This window comes from Carettochelys insculpta, chromosome 6 (genome assembly GCF_033958435.1).
Source record: "Carettochelys insculpta isolate YL-2023 chromosome 6, ASM3395843v1, whole genome shotgun sequence".
NCBI classification, from domain to species: Eukaryota; Metazoa; Chordata; order Testudines; family Carettochelyidae; genus Carettochelys; species Carettochelys insculpta.
The window spans coordinates 121,001,510-121,023,135 of NC_134142.1; the positions used below are offsets into that span (position 1 = coordinate 121,001,510).

Below are 21,626 nucleotides of genomic sequence, written 5' to 3' on the forward strand. Positions count from 1 at the left end.
CCATGGCAACCAACGCTCCCCTATGTGGCAGCAGCTGTTATGACAGCTTGCTCCCAGGGCCACCGAATGGTGGGTGGCTCCTGAATTTATAGAACAGATTCATAAATATTCAGGACCTGATTACCATACTGAAAGTTCTGAACACCTGTTTTCAAACAGGTCCTCCGGGCTGGGAAGTTTCTAGAAACTGCCCACCTGTGTCCAATCAGGTGCCCGGAATTCAAACCCATGATCATGAATTATTTATGAGTTAAGGTTACCGGGGAAACCAACTGACACAGAGAGACCATTGCAGGGGGCTGCTAAATGACCGCCTATGTATCTTTGAGATTCTGCCTGTACCTGTATTGATGTTAAATGGCCAAAAGCTTGTTTCCCCTGACTCACGGGGACGATAATGCCCGAGAGATAAAAATCCCTGACAAGTTGGATAACTTCTGGAGACATCTATCCATGTGACTGGCCACATCCTCCGCTGGTATAAATTGATCTGGCTCCTTTGGTTTCAATTAAACTACCTGTGACCCAGGTAGAATCTGCATTTTCTTTCCATTACCTTTACTTGCTGTCCATCCACTGTTCAATAAAGAAGCAGTGGTTTTAAAGCAAAACATATCTAAGTGTTGTAAGTTAAGCGGGGGGAGGGAGTGATCTGTTGTGGAACTGGCAAGCTGTGGTGTATGAGCTCTTTAAAAGAAGACATACTTTGAATATGCTCAATCACCAGTGAAGCATGGGCTGGACTCCCCAGAGGACTTGGCCATTGGAGTGTGTCTGTTGTTAATCTGTGGAGTGATTATGTCTGTAGGCTTAAAGGGGAATATTGGAGTTGCCTGTGGCCAAAGGAGGTTAGTAATTAAGTCTTGATTAGCGCACACAGACCTCACATAAAGTACAGCAGGAGGCAATGAGGTACACACAGGAAGAACCAAACCAGCTAGACATCTAGCTTTATGTCTTTACATGGTTTTGAACTTTTTTATTTTTGGTCAGACCAAGTGCCTTCATCCCTCACCGGAGCCTGTAATTGTTCTCATGAATCATATCACGGTCTGCAGAATGAATATGTCACACTGTCCACTCAGCCATGTCTGCAACACACAGTTCTTCCAGAATGGCTTATTCTGGAGTTATTATTCCAAAACAAGCTTTTTGGCAATGACGCGTAAATGCTACAGGGCAACTCCATAATCAGACAAGCTTATTCCGAAATAGAGTGTCCACAAACATGAGACCTATTTTGGATTAGAGCCCCTGAAAGCACTCTGGGGCCATGTCTACACTGTAAAGTTGTTTCAGAATAAGGTATTCTAGAACTGCTTCTTTCAAAATGGCCCCTTTTCCCTTTCTAGAAAGCCCCTCTTCCAAAATTTTGAAAGCGACAGTATTCCTCATCGAAAGGTATAAAGAATTCAGAATAAGCCTCCTGCTATTTTTAAATGACTTTGACAGAGCAGTTTTGCTGCATAGATGCTCACCCAGTTGTTTTGGAATCGCGGTGTTTCCTGACACTGGACTCAAAAACTGTCAGAGCAATTAGCAGTCACAGCCCTCTTTCCATGTTTGCAGAAAGACAAGCGGGGAGAAAAGAGGAGTTACCATTGAAAATCAGTTAATCCAAGGGTGAAGATAAAGAGGAAGCCTTTCCTTTTGTTCTTCAGTCTCTGTTGGTTAATCACAATTAGTTGGTGAATTGCTTTCATGTAAAACTCCAACAATTTTTAGACATGATGCTCTTCAGGGCAGCCTTTACTTCCTTGTTCCGCAGGTTGTAGATCAGGGGGTTCAACATGGGGATCACCACGGTGTAGAAGAGGGAGGCCACTTTGTCTGTGTCCAGCGAGTGGTTGGTGCGGGGCTGTAAATACATGAACATCAGAGTCCCATAGAAGATGGTGACAGAAGTCAGGTGGGAGGTGCAGGTGGAGAAAGCTTTGAGCTTGCCTTCCATTGAGCGGATCCTCAGGATGGTGATGAAAATAAAGAGGTAGGAGATCAGGACGATGAGGGAGGTTACAATCATGCCAAAGCCAGCAAAGGCGAAGATCAATACCTGTTTGGTGTGGGTACTAGAGCAGGAGAGAGCCAGCAAGGGCATGTCATCGCAGAAGAAATGGTTGATTTTGTTGGAGGAACAGAAGGATAAACTAAAAGTAAGGATGGTGTGGAGCAGGGCAACGCAGAAGCTGTATAAGTAAGGAACAGTTACCAGGTGCACACAGACCTTGTGGGACATGATGACCTGGTAGAGCAGTGGGTTACAGATGGCCACGTAACGATCATAGGCCATCCCAGTCAGGAGGAGAGACTCCATGGCCATGAATGTTAGGAAACAGCCCAGCTGTGCAGCACAGGCATAATAAGAAATGGTTTTACTCTGATCTAAGAAGTTCACCAGCATTTGAGGGGTGATGGTTGAGGAATAGCAGAGATCCAAAAAAGCCAAATGGCTGAGGAAGAAGTACATGGGAGTGTGAAGGCGACAGTCAACTCTGATTAACACGATCATCCCAAGATTACCAACCAAGGTGATAGCATAGATCACTAGGAACAACAGGAAAAATGGGACTTGGAGCTCTGGACGATCTGTGATTCCCAGAAGAATGAACTCGGTCACCACAGTGAGATTTGAATTAGCCATTTATTGTCCCTTTTTAACCTTTTTGGGTTGGAAGGCTGAAAACTCTGATTAGACACAACGTTTCAAATCAAATACGCTATTCTCCCAACTTCACTATAAAGGAGCAATACAACTTCATTGGTTTCATTGGTACAGTCATCAATTTCATACTACATAAGTGAATAATTAACCCTTCAGAAGGCCATTTTGAGGTGCTGTGGGTTATGACATCTCCCAGGGATGGTCCAGATGGTGCTTGGTCCTGCTGCGAGGGCAAAGGACTGAAGTCGATGACCTCTCGAGCTGTCTTCCACTTCCAGTGTTCTATGATTCTGTTATATTTGGAACTTCTTTCCTGGGGCAAACACTATGATGCTGCTTCATTACCTTTGACATCTGAAATGTGAATACAGAAATCTTACAGCCTTGCAAAATAGAGATAATTTTATAAGTGAATTCACTTTTACATGGGACAGAGATGGCTTTGTGGTCAAGTCAGTCATTTCTGTATACCAGAATTATAAATACTATCTAAACTATTTGCTTTTTGTTCCTAGAAATGTTCTTACCTCTGCAGGGGCAAAACAAGCAATGACACACTTCCAGAGATACTAGTCAATATTTGTGCACCTGGAATATTCAGCCAAACACATGACTGTAACCTATAACTACTCAAGATTGTCTCAGTAACCTGATGAATTGGTTTGCTCCCACCTCCCTAGTTTTATATCGCTCTTCATAAAGGCATATTTATAGATTGTACCTGGGTTAAATCTTACATTTTTTTCTTTTTTTTCTTATTGTTATTGTGAAGCAGTGACTGTTACCCTTCATGGTCTTGTGTTTTGTCCTTTCCTTCTGTGACGGAGTGGGGAGTATGAGGATTTTATTCCCAGGGTTACCTTGCATGTGTTTCCTATTATCCTGTAGCAACCCAAGGGAGTGCCTCAGTTTCCCAAGGACCAGCATCAGTTCATAGTAGTAAAGGGAGTTTCCTTGTTTTGACTTATCCCCAATAAATCTTGGGCCTCCTTTGCCATTTGAAACTTAGGAAACCAGGTGATTTCTTTCTTTTCTGGAGAATGGGACAAAGGAGAGAGAAGGGGCCTGGCTGGTTTGACCTGGGGCTCGGCTATTGAGTTGGGCAATCTTGGCTGACTTGAGAAAGAGAAAGCGGAGCCAGGGCCCCAGCTTGGGGATCCCCTGTGGTCAACCTCTCCCCAAAATGCATTATACTGTCTGCTTCTGCTTTCTGTGCTGACAAGTCTGTTCTACACTTTGTCCCTGTCACCTAATAAACCTTCTGTTCCCCCTCCTCAATGGGACGCACATCTGACTGCAGATGGGGGCATAGGGTCCGGTGAGCCCCATATTCCATCACTGCTTCCTTTCTCAGAAAATTATTAAATTCTCATCTTCTTCACCTTGTTTTGGGCTCTTGTGTCAAATCATGAACATGCCAACCTAGGCTAAGTGGAGATAAACAGTGACCGTTACTTACAATGGTGAACATAATCACCTTATTGTTTCCTTGTGTTCTTCCCATTCATCCACCAGTTGTCTCTCAACTTATAGTTACACTAGAGAATTTACCCAGCATTGATCAGGTCCTTAACTCAGTTGATTTTTGCTTATTTTGGAAAATAACATGAAAATATCCAGGCTTCATTTAAATCATTGCTTGGGGGTGGGGCTGGGGAGGAAGGGTTCAGTTTGCAGCTGCCCCAGGGAGAGAGGACTACCCCAGCCCTTTCATTCCACAGCAGCTTGTAGCCAGGTAAGAAGCACCTGTCCATGGCTGCTGCAGCTCTAGCAGGCACAGCCGAGGAAGGGTTGCATGTCCTCCAGCTGGAGGTAGCCCAGCTTCATCTGCCCCCTGCGTTCTCCAACCAAGTGAGGAATGCAACACACTGTGCATTTCTCCTTCTTCCCTGGCAAACGGGAAACACCCAGCAACATCCCTGTATTAAATGGGGTGGGCTATCCCATGTTCCCTAAAGGACACATGACTGGTGGGAGTCTCAGATGTGGGGCTGTCCCAAACAGCAGCTGGGTGAACGCTCCACCAGCACCTTTCACCATCTGGTGATTCTCTCTCTTTTCTGCATGAGGTTAGGAAATGCAGTCCCATTACAGGCACTTCCAATTTTCCTGCCACAATGAAGCCATTACTTGGTTTAAGGAATGGTAACAGCAAGCTGTCTCCTGAATCTGGCGGTGCTAGTTCTCACCATTTAGGAGGAGTTCTTAAGCAAGCAGATATACACAGAGACAAACGCTCTCAAAAATATCATAGATAATGGAATGGTTGGGTTGGAGATGATCTCTTTTTGTCTGCTTCTGCAATGGCTTCCACAATGGCACTGTGATCTGTGAAAGGGAATACTTATGCCAAAATACTCAGAGAGCGAATGAAGAGAGAGAAGAAGATGACTGTCTTTTGAGAGGCAAAGGCATTTGGAATAGTCTTTCTGATTGCAACTTTTAATAAACTCGACAATTAGCTACTGTGAAACACAACCAATCCATTAAGCCTGTGTTCCACAAGTTAAATACAAACTTGAGTGCAAAGTGTTATCATTATCTAAATGAAGTTCAAGTTCAACCTCTCTCCTCCAACACCCTTGCAACCTGACCAGCGCCGGATGAGATAATTAGATGTGCTACACGAGGTCAATATTGTTTAGCAGCATTACCAACACTTTCACTACTAACTGGGCTCTTAGAAGAAATTTAGGGGTAAATTACAATTAAATAAGAACACAGAACAATAACAGCCAGGAGTGGTGGCTTTAAACAAGCTTTATGGGACAAAGAGAAACTTGGCCACACCCATGATAAGGAGGCATCTGGCTCTAATCATGAAGTATTACAGATGTTGCCAGAGGAGAGAGTTCTGGGTTAGAAAGTTTGAATCTGTACATCTAAAAAGAGTTGAAGAGAACTGGCAGAATTTTAAACAAGTCTTACTGAAGGCACAGGAACAAAAAATCCCGCTGTGCAGTAAGAAATGCTTGGCTAAACAGGGAAATCCTTAGTCATCTTAAATTCAAAAAGGATGCGTACAAGAAATGGAAACGTGGACAGTTGACTAAGGAGGAGTATACACATACAGCTGGAGAATGCTGGGCAGTAATCAGGAAAGCGAAAGCACAATTGAAACTGCAGCTGGCAAGGAATGTGAAAAGTAACAAGAAGAGTTTCTACAGGCATGTGAACACTAACGAGGTTATCAGAGAAGGTGTAGGGCCATTACCGAATGAGGGAGATAACCTTGTGGCAGATGATGCAGGAAAAGCTGAAGTACTCAATGCTTTTTTTGCCACAGTCTTCACGGACAAAGTCAACTTCCCCATAAGGGTCCTAGACAATGGAGTATGGGATGGTGGAGGACAGCCATCTGTGGGGAAGGAACAAGTTCTGAGCTATCTAGAAAAACTAGATGTGCACAAGTCCACGGGTCTGCATTTAATGGACCCGAGGGTACTGAGGAAATTGGCAGAGGTCATTGCTGAACCTTTGGCCATTATCCTTGAAGACTCTTGGAGATCAGGGGAGATACTGGATGACTGGAAGAAGGCAAACATAGTGTCCATCTTAAAAAAGATGAGGATGACAATCCAGAGAACTATTGACCCATCAGCCTTACCTCAATCCCTGGGAAAATAATGGTGGGAATCCTCAAGGAATCTGTTCTGGAGCACTTGGAAGATGGGAAAGTGATCAAAAGTAGCCAGCAAGGATTCACTAGGGGCAAGTCCTGCCTGAGTAATCTGATTAGCTTCTATGATGAGGTAATAAGCTCTGTGGACATGGGGAAGTGAGTGGATGTGATATACCTTGACTTCAGCAAGGCTTTTGATACGGTCTCCCACAACATTCTTGTCCATAAGTTAAGGAAATATGGATTGGATCCTTGGACTATAAAATGGATAGAAAGCTGGCCTGATGGTCGGGCCCAATGGGTAGTGGTCAATGGCTCAAATTCTGGATGGCGGTCTGTTTCATGAAGAGTGCCGCAAGGCTCGGTTGTGGGGACTGTGTTATTCAACACCTTTATTAATGACCTGGATGAGGGACTGGATTGCATCCTCAGCAAGATGCGGATGACACAAAACTAGGGGGAGAGGTAGATTCGTTGGAGGGTAGAGAGAGAATCCAGAGGGACCTGAATAAATTGGGGGACTGGGCCAAAAGAAATCTGATGTGGTTCAATAAGAAGAAGTGCAGAGTCCTGCACCTGGGGCGGTAGAATCCCAAGCATTGTTACAGGCTGGGGACTGACTGGCTCAGCAGCAATATGATGGAAAGGGACCTGGGGTTATAGTGGATGAAAGGCTGGATATGAGTAAACAGTGTGCCCTTGTAGCCAAGAAGGCTAACGGCATACTAGGGTGCATTAGGACGAGCATTTCCATCAGATCTAGAGAAGTAATTATTCCTCTTTATTCAGCACTGGTGGGGCCACTTCTGGAATATTGTGTCCAGTTTTGGGCCCCCCAGTATAAAAAGGATGTGGATTTGCTGGAGCAGGTTCAGCGAAGGGCAACAAAAATGATTAAGGGTCTGGAGCACAAGACCTATGAGGATAGGCTGAGGGATTTGGGCTTGTTTAGTTTCCAGAAGAGAAGACTTAGAGGTGATTTAATAGCATCCTTCAACTTCCTGAAGGGGAGCTCTAAAAATGAGGTGAGAAACTGTTCTCAGAGGTGTCAGATGGCAGAACAAGGAGTAATGGTCTGAAGTTGAAGAGGAAGAGGTGTAGGTTAGATATGAGGAAAAACTACTTCACAGGCAGGAGGTGAAGCATTGGAATGCGTTGCCTAGAGAGGTGGTGGATTCTCCATCCCTTGAGGTTTTTCAGTCGCGGCTGGACAAGGTCCTGGCTGGGATGACTTAGTGGGGGTTGATCCTGCTTGAAGCAAGGGGGTGGACTAGATGACCTCGTGAGGTCCCTTCCAGACCTGGGATTCTGTAACTCTGTAAATATTAGAAAAGAAAATTTCCTTGCCCAGAGTCTGTAGTTATAGCTCCCTTTATGTGTGGTTTATTTTAGAGTTTTTACAGTAAACTGTGTTCATTTTTTAGTCGAATGGGAAATCTCCAGAATTAATGCCCAGTCATTGCAGAAAGTGCGGATGGTATTAAAGAAGGGAACAAGGTTCTGTTTGTATTCATGCTAAATCAATCTGCAAGCATAGGGCTGAGATGCCGAGAATGCTGGCTGCGGGGGTAGGTGGGATGTGAAATCCAAGACCAGACCATTTGCAGTAGTTACAAACGCCAACAGCAATACACGGAGGACTATAGAAGGAAGGTGAGCAGTACCCATTGGTTTGTTAACTGCTACAGCAATGGAACTGGCTCTGAACAGAATTAAATGAGATCTAAAATATCAACCACTGGCCCCCATCCCTGCCATAGCTCATATTAAAAACAGAAGCAGGACAGGGTGGAATTGTGCATAGGTTGAATTCAGGAGTCAGACTTGTGGCAGCTGGCCTTGTATTAACTTCAGCATGCCCCCACAGAAGACTAGCCATAGGTGTGGGAAACCCCAACCCCAATTTCTTCCCCCTACCTGGGCAAATGAAGCCACTTCCCTCTCTCTTGGCAAAGGACTGAAGCTTGGCTGGTGCTGGAGGGTTTATTTGGTGCCTTATCCCTTTGAGAACTTGTCCCTGAAGCATCTCACAGCTCAGCACCTGCCCTAGTCCCCAGAGGAGCCATTAACTCCCAGCTCCACAGGGGAACCAAGAAAGAAACTTCAATAATGTTTCAAGTGATTCAGTTGCATGGCCCCCTGTAACTGAAAATACACAATTCTGTCCCTGAAATTGCAGGTAATCAAGATGCCTGAAATGTCTGAAGGCTGAACACCAAAACAGGGAGGACGAGTGCCTCCGAGTGTGATGCAAAATGACAATCTCTGATCTTTGCTAGCCAAATTTCCTATCTATGTCTCTGTGACTATTCACTTGAGCTGTGTCTACACGTGCACGCTACTTCGAAGTAGCGGCACTAACTTCGAAATAGCGCCCGTCGCGGCTACACTCGTCAGGCGCTATTTCGAAGTTAACTTCGACGTTAGGCGGTGAGACGTCGAAGTCGCTAACCTCATGAGGGGATCGGAATAGCGCCCTACTTCGACGTTCAACGTCGAAGTAGGGACCATGTAGACGATCCGCGTCCCGCAACGTCGAAATTGTAGGGTCCTCCATGGCAGCCATCAGCTGGGGGGTTGAGAGACGCTGTCTCTCCAGCCCGTGTGGGGCTCTATGGTCACCGTGTGCAGCAGCCCTTAGCCCAGGGCTTCTGGCTGCTGCTGCTGCAGCGGGGGTTCATGCTGCATGCACAGGGTCTGCAACTCGTTGTCGGCTCTGTGTATCTTGTGCTGTTTAGTGCAAGTGTGTCTGGGAGGGGCCCTTTAAGGGAGCGGCTGGCTGTTGAGTCCGCCCTGTGACCCTGTCTGCAGCTGTGCCTGGCACCCTTATTTCGATGTGTGCTACTGTGGCGTGTAGACGTTCCCTCGCTGCGCCTATTTCGATGTGGTGCTGCACAACGTCGATGTTGAACATCGACGTTGGCAGCCCTGGAGGACGTGTAGACGTTATTCATCGAAATAGCCTATTTCGATGTCGCCACATCGAAATAGGCTACTTCGATGTAGGCTTCACGTGTAGACGTAGCCTTGATGAGTCTCTTCCACCCTCCTGCTTGCTCACCTCTGCCTCTTTGGTCAACTTTAAGAATCGATAGAACGTCCTTGGATTTTTCATAAAAACAAGCATCAATTTCATGCTATGTGAATGGATGTTTGACCCTATAGATGACCATTTCGAGGTGCCATAGACCAGTGTTTCTCAAACTTTTTTTATAAACTATCCCTAGACTTCTTTTGGAAACCCTCATTCTACATGTACCGCCGGTTGAGAAATACAGTCCCAAAGTAATCTGAGGTCTTGAAACAAGTGCCGTTCAACCTGTCCAGGTTACTGTACCCTTTTCTGGAGTCACATTTGTTTTGCAAACCACCAAGCTTCACCTCATTTAAAAACTTTTCACAAAAACATGCAAAAATAGCATAGAAGACTATGACTGAAAACTTGCTGACTTTCTACCATTTTATTAGCAAATACATGAATCAGAATCAAAATATTATATTGATGTTTCAGGGTAAGGCTTATGAAGCAGTAGAAATAAGTCAACGTCTGAATGAACTTTTTGATTCTACTGACTTTGCTAATGTTTTACATGTAGCTTGTTATAAAACTGGACAATTACCGAGATGAGTTGATGTACGCCCTTTAAAATCTCGGTATACCCACAAGGGTAAACGAACCCCTGGTTGAGAAACTCTGCTACAGATTATGAAACTGGGGACCAATCTCCTGGCCCCGTTCAGTGATGCTATTACTTTACTTCTGGCATCTGAAATGTGAGTGAAGCAGCATTATATCCTTGCAAATCACTGATCATTTTGCAAATATATAACAAGATCTTTCACTTTTACATCTAATAGAGGTGGATTAGTGGTAACCCATTTATATTCCAGAACTATAACTACTATTTAAACCCTTTTCCGTTTCTCCCTAGAAATTTTTTCATCTCTGCAGCTGCAACAAGTAGTAGTGTACTACTACGGCTACTGCTTTATATTGATATTGCTGGAATATGAATGGAAAAATATTGTCATAATGTACAACTGCTCAAGACTCGCGTGATGGAAGACATTCGATTCCACCTGTCTATCTAGTAATACAATCTCATCCCTTGCACACATATCTTTATGGATTGTTACCCAGTTATGAAGTATACGCTGCACATCTTCATATTCCCTTTTTGTCTTCTGCTTCCTTCTTCAGAAGGAATTCAGTATTCTCGTCTTCACTGTATTTGCGAATGCCTTATTATTTCCAAGAGTTCTCCACTTTTCTCTGTCTGTACCCACCGATTGTGGTTCATCTTGGCTACATCTACACGTGCACACTAAATTGAAATAGCTTATTTCGATGTAGCGACATTGAAATAGTCTATTTTGATGAATAACGTCTACACGTCCTCCAGGGCTGGCAACGTCGATGTTCAACTTCGACGTTGGGCAGCACCACATCGAAATAGGCGCTGCGAGGGAACATCTACACGCCAAAGTAGCACACATCGAAATAAGGGTGCCAGAAACAGCTGCAGACAGGGTCACAGGGCGGACTCAACAGCAAGCCGCTCCCTTAAAGGGCCCCTCCCAGACACTGTTGCACTAAACAACACAAGATCCACACAGCTGACAATTGGTTGCAGACCCTGTGCATGCAGCATGGATCCACAGCTGCGGCAGCAGCAGCCAGAAGCCTTGGGCTAAGGGCTGCTGCACACGGTGACCATAGAGCCCCACAGGGGCTGGAGAGAGAGCGTCTCTCAACCCCTCAGCTGATGGCCGCCATGGCGGACCCCGCTATTTCGATGTTGCGGGACGCGGATCGTCTACACGTGCCCTACTTCAACGTTCAACTTCGAAGTAGGGCGCTATTCCCATCCCCTCATGGGGTTAGTGACTTCGACGTCTCTCCGCCTAACGTCGATTTCAACTTCGAACTAGCGCCCAAAACGTGTAGCTGTGACGGGCACTATTTCGAAGTTGGCGCCGCTGCTTCGAAGTAGCGTGCATGTGTAGACGCGGCCCTTGAAGTTAGTTTACAAAAACTCTGGGTCTGAGGGGAGCTTTCTTTTGTCTGTTTGGATAATGGCTTGTACAATGGCACCATGATCGGGAACTGGACAAACTTATGAAGTAAGCATGGCATTCCAGGTATATGTAAAGGTTTGACATAATTCTGGGTCTCATGAAAAGGAAGCAGAGACATGACATGGTTCAGAGTAGAGGCTAACCTCTCACTAATGGGATTTTGGAAGTAACTTCCCCTGTGGGTAGGATTAAAGCACTGAGGCCTATTTCAGGCAAGGAGCCCCAGGGCACGGTGCAGGGTGGATCCACGCCCAGAACGGGTGGGGCCAAGACAGGAAGGGGCGGGGCCAAGGGAAGTCAACCCTCAGCACCTCCCATATTGCAGTGTTGTCTCCCACTTCCCTGAGAGCCACGGGCAGCTGGATCAGCACAGCTCTGGTGTTTCAAAGGGGCTCCGAGCTCTGGCTGCCACCACTGCCAATGCCAGGCCCGTGGGTGTCACAACAATTCCTTTGTTCCTAGAAACATCTGGGATTGGAAGCGGAGTTGCATGGAGCAGTGACTAGAGCTGATTATGGAGAGATGCTGGACTCTTCCATAGCTCAACCTTCCTGTAACGGAGCCGTAGCTCACTCCAGGAGGGAGACGGTCATGAGGAAGCTTGTGCAAGCTTGACCAATCATGGTGAGGAGCACTCAGTGAATCAGGGCCAGGGGCTGGGCCCTATACCAGGCCACAGGGCTGTCGGGTGATCACTCTTACCCCAAGCAGCCAGGGAGAAGGAGCTGGGTCCAAGCAGGAGAGGGAACCAGCAGCACCTTGGACAGAGCCGTGCTGGGAAGGCTCTGGGCAGGCTGAGGAAAGCTCCAGCCTGATACCGCCAAGGCTGTGGGCCTTAATAGAAGGGCAGAGAAGGTGCAAGATCCACCTCAAAGTGGCCCAGGGAACACTGAGAAGGAAGGGAAGAGAAGAAAGGCAAATGATGGCTGCCACCAGAGGCTAGCTGGACTGGGACCCAGAGTAGTGGGCAGGCCTGGAGCCTGCCACTTCTCCCCTGCACCCCACCTTGCCACACTGGAGTGAGGCCAATATACACCATGGCTTCACCCTGAGGAGAGGGTCCAGACCTTGACTGTGGCTGGCCAGAGTCAGATGCCAGGACTGAGGATTGTCGGTACCCCCAGAAAGTGGGAGGGAGGGTAAAAGAACAGTGGAGTAGAGACTGATACAGACACATTGCAGCTTATCTTGTGTAAATGTGATACATGTACTATAACACATTAATACAAGGTGAGATGGGAGACGCTGATACAGATACACTCCCACTCGGGGGCAGGGTTTCCTGTATTTTGAAAGTTCAAATATGAAAACCCTGCTGAGGAGGACGCTGAGGTCCAGAGAGTGTGATGGGTTCAGACCCAAATGGTGGTGACAGGAGAACGGAGGAGTAGTCAATGGGAGAGGCGCTGACCAGAGTCCAAAATATTTGTTTCTAGTTTTTGTCAGAACTTATTTATTTTTTGTTTGTCTTCAACAGATTTTGACAGAAAATGTTGGGTTTGTTTTAAAAAAAATGGGGAAGAAATGTTTCTGAGTTTTTGTTTTTAGATAAAAAGTTGAAAAGGTCCAGCACAAAAAACAAAAAGAAAACCCCATCTTTTCCCTGCCAACCCAAGTGAACAGCGTTCCCTCCCCGAAATGCAGACCCCTGTTACCTGTCAGACGGAGTTTGTATCAAATGGATTCTCAGTTGGATAACTTCTGGAGACATCTATCCATGTGACTGGCCACATCCTCCGCTGGTCTAAATTGATCTGGCTCCTTTGGTTTCAATGAAACTACCTGTGACCCGGGTAGAATCTGCATTTTCTTTCCATTGCCTTTACTTGCTGTCCATCCACTGTTCAATAAAGAGGCAGTGGTTTTAACCCAAAACATATCTAAGTGTTGTAAATTAAGCAGGGGGGTGATCTGATGTGGAGCTGGCAAGCTGTGGTGTACGAGGTCTTTAAAAGAAGAGATACTTTGAATCCGCTCGATCACCAGTGAAGGAGGGGCTGAACTCTCTGGAGGACTTGGCCATTGGAGTGTGTCTGTTGTGAATCTGTGGAAGGATTACATATGTAGGCTTAGAAGGGAATATTTGAGTTGCCTGTGGCCAAAGGAGGTTAATAATTAAATCTTGATTAGCACACACAGGCTGCGTCTACACGTGCACGCTACTTCGAAGTAGCGGCAGTAACTTCGAAATAGCGCCCGTGACGTCTACACGTGTTGGGCGCTATTTCGAAGTTGAAATCGACGTTAGGCGGCGAGACGTCGAAGTCGCTAACCCCATGAGGGGATGGGAATAGCGCCCTACTTCGACGTTCAACATCGAAGTAGGGACGTGTAGACGATCCGCGTCCCGCAACATCGAAATAGCGGGGTCCTCCATGGCGGCCATCAGCTGGGGGGTTGAGAGATACTCTCTCTCCAGCCCTTGCGGGGCTCTGTGGTCACCGTGGGCAGCAGCCCTTAGCCCAGGGCTTCTGGCTGCTGCTGCTGCAGCTGGGGGTCCGTGCTGCATATACAGGGTCTGCAACTAGTTGTTGGCTCTGTGTATCTTGCACTGTTTAATGAAAGTGTGTCTGGGAGGGGCCCTTTAAGGGAGCGACTTGCTGTTGAGTCCGCCCCGTGACCCTGTCTGCAGCTGTGCCTGGCTCCCTTATTTCGATGTGTGCTACTTTGCCGTGTAGACGTTCCCTCGCTGTGCCTATTTCGATGTTGGGCTGAGCAACGTCGAAGTTGAACATCGACGTTGCCAGCCCTGGAGGACGTGTAGACGTTATTAATCGAAATAGCCTATTTCGATGTTGGCTGCACGTGTAGACGTAGCCACAGACTGCACATAAAGGGCATCAGGAGGCAATGAGGTACACACAGGAAGAACCAAACCAGCTAGACATCTAGCTTTATGTCTTTACATGGTTTTGAACATTTTTATTTTTGGTCAAACCACATGCCTTGATCCCTGACCCAAGCCTGTAATCGTTCTCATGAACCATATCACGGTCTGCAGAATGAACATGTCACACTGTCCGCTCAGCCATATCTGCAACACAGAGTGCTTCCAGAATGGCTTATTCTGGAGTTATTATTCCAAAACAGGCTTTTTGGGAATGACACATAAACACAACAGGGCAACTCCATAATCAGACAAGCTTATTCCAAAATAGAGCGTCCACACACATTAGCACCTATTTCGGATTAGAGCCCCTGGAACCATTCTGGGGCCGTGTCTACACAGAAAAGTTATTTCAGAATAAGCTATTCCAGAAGAGCTTCTTTCAAAACGGCCCCTATTCCCTTTCTAGAAAGCCCCTCTTACAAAATTTTGAAAGAGGTGCTATTCCTCATAGAAAGAGGTTTAAAGAAATCAGAATAAGCCTCCTGCTATTTTCAAATGACTTTGACAGAGCAGTTTTGCTGTGCAGATGCTTTCACAGAAAAGTTCGGTCTGGGTAGCTTGCAGCTATCTCCAAATAGCTACCATTGTATAAGAGCGGGCAAGTCATGTACACAGCACCTTAAACTTCTGAAATACACCCCCCAGTACTCACAGAAGCAGCTGAAACTAGCCCATAACCAGTTTATTCCTGTACTTGAACTTGCTTGTGTAGAGAAACGTTGTTATGAGAACTTGGAGTAAACACCAATGAGATGTTAGCTTGGCTGTAGTTTATCTCGATGTTTTTATAAAAAGACCTTCAGCTCTCTATCCAGGCAGAGTCTTTGTACCAAGGTACTTGGCTCTCCTTTCTTTCTGCAGAAATAAGGAAAACTTCCTTATCCCTGTCTGGTTGTTATTGGCTCTCAGCTGGGTGGACCGAAATTTCGGTAACAATGCTCACCAAGTTATTTTGGAATAGGGGTGTTTCCCGACACTGGACACAAAGTATGTCAGCGCAGTCAGCAATCACAGCCCTCATTCCATGTTTGCAGAAAGAAAAGTGGTGAGAAAAAAGGAGTTACGATGTAAAACCAGTTAATCCAACGGGGAAGATAAAGAGGAAGCCTTTCCTTTTGTTCTTCAGTCTCTGTTGGTTAATCACAATTAGTTGGTGAATAGTTTTCATTTAAAACTCCAACGCTTTTTAGATATGACGTTCTTCAGGGCATCCTTCACCTCCTTGTTCCGCAGGCTGTAGATCAGAGGGTTCAACATGGGGATCACCACCGTGTAGAAGACGGAGGCCACTTTGTCTGTGTCCAGTGAGTGGTTGGTGCTGGGTTGTAAATACATAAAGATCTGAGTCCCGTACAAGATGGTGACAGTCGTCAGGTGGGAGGTGCAGGTGGAGAAAGCTTTGCGCTTGCCTTCCATGGAGCGGATCCTCAGGATGGTGGTGAAGATAAAGAGGTAGGAGATCAGGACGATGAGGGAGGTTGTAATCATGTCAAAGCCAGCAAAGGCGAAGATCAGTACCTGTTTGGTGTGGGTACTAGAGCAAGCGAGGGCCATCAAGGGCATGTCATCGCAGTAGAAATGGTTGATCTTGTTGGAGGAACAGAAGGATAAACTAAAAGTAATAATGGTGTGGAGTAGGGCACCGCAGACGCTGTACATGTAAGGAACAACTACCAGGTGCACACAGACCTTGTGGGACATGATGACATGGTAGAGTAGTGGGTTACAGATGGCCACGTAACGATCATAGGCCATCCCAGCCAGGAGGAAAGACTCCATGGCCATGAATGTTAGGAAACAGCACAACTGTGCAGAGCAGGCGTAATAAGAAATGGTTTTACTCTGATCTACGAAGTTCACCAGCATTTGAGGGGTGATGGTTGAGGAATAACAGAGATCCACAAAAGCCAAATGGCTGAGGAAAAAGTACATGGGAGTGTGAAGTCGACAGTCAACTCTGATTAACACGATCATCCCAAGATTGCCTACCAAGGTCATAGCATAGATCACTAGGAACAACAGGAAAAATGGGACTTGGAGCTCTGGACGATCTGTGATTCCCAGAAGAATGAACTCGGTCACCACGGTGAGATTTGTATTAGCCATTTATTGTCTCTTTTTAACCTTTTCGGGTTGGAAGGCTGAAAACTCTAATTAGACATGACATTACGGATCAAATACGCTATTCTCCCAACTTCACTATAAAGAAGCAACACAACTTCATTGGTTTCATTGGTACAGTCATCAATTTCATACTACATAAGTGAATATTTAACCTTTTAGAAGGCCATGTTGAGGTGCTGCGGGTTACGACATCTCCCAGGCATGGTCTAGATGGTGCTTGGTGCTGCTGTGATGGCAAAGGACTGGAGTCGATGACCTCTCGAGCTGTCTTCCACTTCTTGTGTTCTATGATTCTGTTATATTTGGAACTTCTCTCTCGGGCAAACACTATGATGCTGCTTCATTACTTTTGACATCTGAAAGGTGAATACAGAAATCTTACAGTCTTCCAAAATAGAGATAATGCTGTAAGTCAGTAACAGGTTCCTTCGCTTGTAGGTGGGACAGAGGTGGCTCGGAGGCCAGGTCCATCATTTCTGTATACCAGAATTATAAATACTACCTAAACTATTTGCCCTTCGTTCCTAGAAGTTTTCTTACTTCTGTAGCTCAAACCAAGCAATAATACACTTCCTGTGATATTAGTCAATATTTGTGCACCTGGAATATTCAGTCAAAAACATGACTGTAACCTATAATTACTCGAGATTTTCTCAGCAACCTGATGAAAGGAATTGCATTGCTCCCACCTCCCTAGTTTTATATCATCCCTCATAAAGGCATATTTAAGGATTGTACCTGGGATATATCTTTCATTTTTCCTTTTTTTTAATTATTATTCTGAAGCAGTGACTGTGATCCTTCATGGTCTCGTGTTTTGTCCTTTCCTTCTGTGATGGAGTGAGGGGTGTGAGGATTTTATTCGAAGGGTTAGGTTCCATGTGTTTCCTATTGTCCTGTAGCAACTCAAGGGAGTGCCCAGTTTCGCCAGGACCAGCATCAGTACATGGTGGTAATGGGAGTTTCGTTGTGTTGACTTATTCCCTGTAGATCGTGGGCCTCCTTTACCATTTGTAACCTAGGCAACCAGGTGATTCAACCGGGGAGAAGAGGCCTGGCTGGTTTGACTTGAGACTAGGCTGTTGATTTGGGTACTGACTTGAGAAGGAGAAAGCGGAGCCAGGACCCCAGCTTGGGGAACCCCTGTGATCAGTGTCTCCCCAAAATGCATTGTACTGTCTGCTTCTGCTTTCTGTGCTGACAAGTCTGTTCTACACTGTGTCCCTGTCACCTAATAAAACTTCTGTTCCCCCTCCTCAATGGGACGCACATCTGAGTGCGGATGGGGGTGCAGGGCCTGGTGACCCCCACATTCCTTCACTGCTTCCTTTTTCAGAAAACTATTAACTTCTCATCTTCTTCACTTTGGTTTGGGCTCTTGTGTCAGATCATGATCATGCCAAACTAGGCTAAGTGGAGATAAACAGTGACCGTTACTTAAAATGGTGAAGATAATCACCTTATTGTTTCCTTGTGTTCTTCCCATTCATCCACCAGTTGTCTCTTATCTTATAGTTACGCAAGAAGATTTACCCAGCATTTATCAGGTCCTTAAGTCAGTTCATTTTTACTTGTTTTGGAAAAAAACACGAAAATGTCCAGGCTTCATTCAAATCATTGCTCGGGGGTGGGGGTGGGGAGGAAGGGTTCAGTTTGCAGCTGCCCCAGGGAGGGAGGACTACCCCAGCCCTTTCACTCCACAGCAGCTTGTAGCCAGGTAAGAAGCACCTCTCCATGGCTGCTGCAGCTATAGCAGGCACAGCCGAGGAAGGGTTGCATGTCCTCCAGCTGGAGGTAGCACAGCTTTATCTGCCCCCTGCGTTCTCCAACCAGAGTGAGGAATGCAACACACTGTGCATTTCCCCTAATTCCCTGGCAAATGGGAAACAGCCAGAAACATCCCTGTATTAACTGGGGGGGCTCACCCATGCTCCCTCAAGGGAACAGGACTGGTGGGAGTCTCAGATCTGTGGTTGTCCAAAAAAGCAGCTGGGTGAACGCTCCACCAGCACCTTTCACTATCTGGTGTGTCTGTCTCTTTTCTGCATGAGGTTAGGAAATGCAGTCCCATTACAGGCACTTCCAATTTTCCTGCCACAATGAAGCCATTACTTGGTTTTAAGGAATGGTAACAGCAAGCTGTCTCCTGAATCTGGCGGTGCTAGTTCTTACCATTTAGGAGGAGTTCTTAAGCAAGCAGATATAAACAGAGACAAACGCTCTCAAATATATCATAGATAATAGAATGGTTGGGTTGGAGATGATCTCTTTTTGTCTGCTTCTGCAATGGCTTCTACAATGACACTGTGATCTGTGAAAAGGAACACTTATGCCAAAATACTCAGAGAGCGAATGAAGAGAGAGAAAAAGATGACTGTCTTTTGAGAGGCAAAGGCATTTGGAATAGTCTTTCTGACTGCAACTTTTAATAAACTGGACAATTAGCTACTGTGAAACACAACCAATCCATTAAGCCTGTGTTCCACAAGTTAAATATAAACTTGAGTGCAAAGTATTATCATTATCTAAATGAACTACAGGTTCAACCTCATTCATCCAACATCCTTGCAACCTGACCAGCTGCGGATGAGATATTTGATGTGCTACAGGAGGTCAATATTGTGTAGCAGCATTACCAACACTTTCACTACTAACTGGGCTCTTAGAAGAAATTTAGGGGTAAATTACAATTAAATAACAACACAGAACAACAAGAGCCGGGAGTGGTGGCTTTAAACAACCTTTATGGGACAAAGAGAAACTTGGCCACACCCATGCTAAGGAGGAATCTGGCTCTAATCATGAGAGGTTACAGATGTTGCCGGAGGAGAGAGTTCTGGGTTAGAAAGTTTGAATTTGTACATCTAAAAAGAGTTGAAGGGAAATGGCAGTCTTTTAAAGAAGTCTTCCTGAAGGAACAGGAACAAACAATCCCGCTGTGTAGTAAGAAATGCAAACATGGTTGGCAACCAGCTTGGCTTAACAGGGAAAACCTTAGTCATCTTAACTTCAAAAAGGATGCATACAAGAAATGGAAAGGTGGACTGTTGACTAAGGAGGAGTATAAACATACGGCTGGAGAATGTCGGGCAGTAATCAGGAAAGCGAAAGCACAATTGCAACTGCAGCAGGCAAGGAATGTGAAGAGTAACAAGAAGGGTTTCTACAGGCATGTGAACAATAAAGAGGTTATCAGAGAAGGTGTGGGGCCATTACCGAATGAGGGAGATAATGGAGTGACAGATGATGCAGGAAAAGCTGAAGTACTCAATGCTTTTTTTGCCACAGTCTTCACGGACAAAGTCAACTTCCCCATGAGGGTCCGAGACAATGCAATATGGGATGGTGGATGCAGCCATCTGTGGGGAAGGAACAAGTTCTGAGCTATCTAGAAAAACTAGATGTGCAAAAGTCCATGGGTCTGCATTTAATGGACCCGAGGGTACTGAGGAAATTGGCAGAGGTCATTGCTGAATCTTTGGCCATGATCCTTGAAGAATCTTGGAGATCAGGGGAGATACCGGATGACTGGAAGAAGGCAAAGGTAGAGCCCATCTTTAAAAAAGAAGAGAAGGACAATCCAGAGAACTATTGATCCCTCAGCCTTACGTCAGTCCCTGGGAAAATAATGGTGGGAATCCTCAAGGAATCTGTTATGGAGCACTTGGAAGATGGGAAAGTGATCAAAAGTAGCCAACATGGATTCACCAGGGGCAAGTCCTGCCTCAGCAATCTGATTAGCTTCTATGATGAGATAACAAGCTCTGTGGAGACGGGGAAGTGAGTGGATGTGATATACCTTGACTTCAGCAAGGCTTTTGATACGGTCTCCCACAACATTCTTGTCCATAAGTTAAGGAAATATGGATTGGATCCTTGGACTATAAGAGGGATAGAAAGCTGGCTTGATGGTCGGGCCCAACGGGTAGTGGTCAATGGCTCAATATCTGGATGGCAGTCTGTTTCATGAAGAGTGCCGCAAGGCTCGGTTGTGGGGACTGTGTTATTCAACACCTTTATTAATGACCTGGATGAGGGACTGGATTGCACCCTCAGCAAGTCTGCAGATGACACAAAACTAGGGGGAGAGGTAGATTCGTTGGAGGGTAGAGAGAGAATCCAGAGGGACGTGGATAAATTGGAGGAATGGGTCAAAAGAAATCTGATGCGGTTCAATAAGGAGAAGTGTAGAGTCCTGCACCTGGGGTGCAAGAATCCTAAGAATTGTTACAGGCTGGGGACCGACTGGCTTAGCAGCTGTACGATGGAAAGGGACCTAGGGTTTATGGTGGATGAAAGGCTGGATACGAGTACACAGTGTGCCCTTGTAGCCAAGAAGGCTAACGGCATACTAGGGTGCATTAGGAGGAGCATTTCGAGCAGATCTAGAGAAGTAATTATTCTTCTTTATTCAGCACTGGTGAGGCCACATCTGGAATATTGTGTCCAGTTTTGGGCCCCCCAGTATAAAAAGGATGTGGATTTGCTGGAGCAGGTTCAGAAAAGGGCAACAAAAATGATTAAGGGTCTGGAGCACAAGACCTATGAGGAGAGGCTGAGGGATTTGGGCTTGTTTCGTTTCCAGAAGAGAAGACTTACAGGTGATTTAATAGCAGCCTTCAACTTCCTGAAGGGGAGCTCTAAATACGAGGGTGAGAAACTGTTCTCAGAGGTGTAAGATGGCAGAACAAGGAGTAATGGTCTGAAGTTGAAGAGGAAGAGGTGTAGGTTAGATATGAGGATAAACTACTTCACAGGCAGGTGGTGAAACACAGGAATGCGTTGCCTAGAGAGGTGGTGGATTCTCCATCCCTTGAGGTTTTTCAGTCGCGGCTGGACAAGGTCCTGGCTGGGATGACTTAGTGGGGGTTGAACCTGCTTGAAGCAGGGGGCTGGACAAGATGACCTCGTGAGGTCCCTTCCAGACCTGGGATTCTGTGATTCTGTAAATATTAGAAAAGAAAATTTCCTTGCCCAGAGCCTGTAGTTAAAGCTCCCTTTATGTGTGGTTTATTTTAGCGTTTTTACAGGAAACTGTGTTCATTTTTTAGTCAAATGGGAAATCTCCAGAATCAGTGCCTAGTCATGGCAGAAAGTGCTGATGGCATTAAAGAAGGGAAAAAGGTTCTGTTTCTATTAGCGCTATATCAATCTGCAAGCATAGGGCTGAGATCCTGAGAATGCTGGCTGGGGGCGTAGGTGGGATGTGAAACCCAAGACCAGACCATTTGCAGTAGTTACAAATGCCA

At 45.8% G+C, this 21,626-nt stretch overlaps 3 protein-coding genes across 3 annotated transcripts in view; 1 reads left to right on the forward strand and 2 right to left on the reverse strand.

Moving 5' to 3' along the window:
• The window catches only part of LOC142015166 (olfactory receptor 5G9-like), a 138,085-nt gene that overhangs the window by 71,888 nt on the left and 44,571 nt on the right, over positions 1-21,626 (forward strand). The window lies entirely within an intron of this gene.
• Positions 1,700-2,641, reverse strand: LOC142014517 (olfactory receptor 8U3-like). Its single transcript, XM_074997182.1, has one exon. The coding sequence runs from the start codon at positions 2,639-2,641 to the stop codon at positions 1,700-1,702; it is 942 nt and encodes a 313-aa protein (XP_074853283.1).
• LOC142014520 (olfactory receptor 8U3-like) lies at positions 15,418-16,359 on the reverse strand. Its single transcript, XM_074997185.1, has one exon. The coding sequence runs from the start codon at positions 16,357-16,359 to the stop codon at positions 15,418-15,420; it is 942 nt and encodes a 313-aa protein (XP_074853286.1).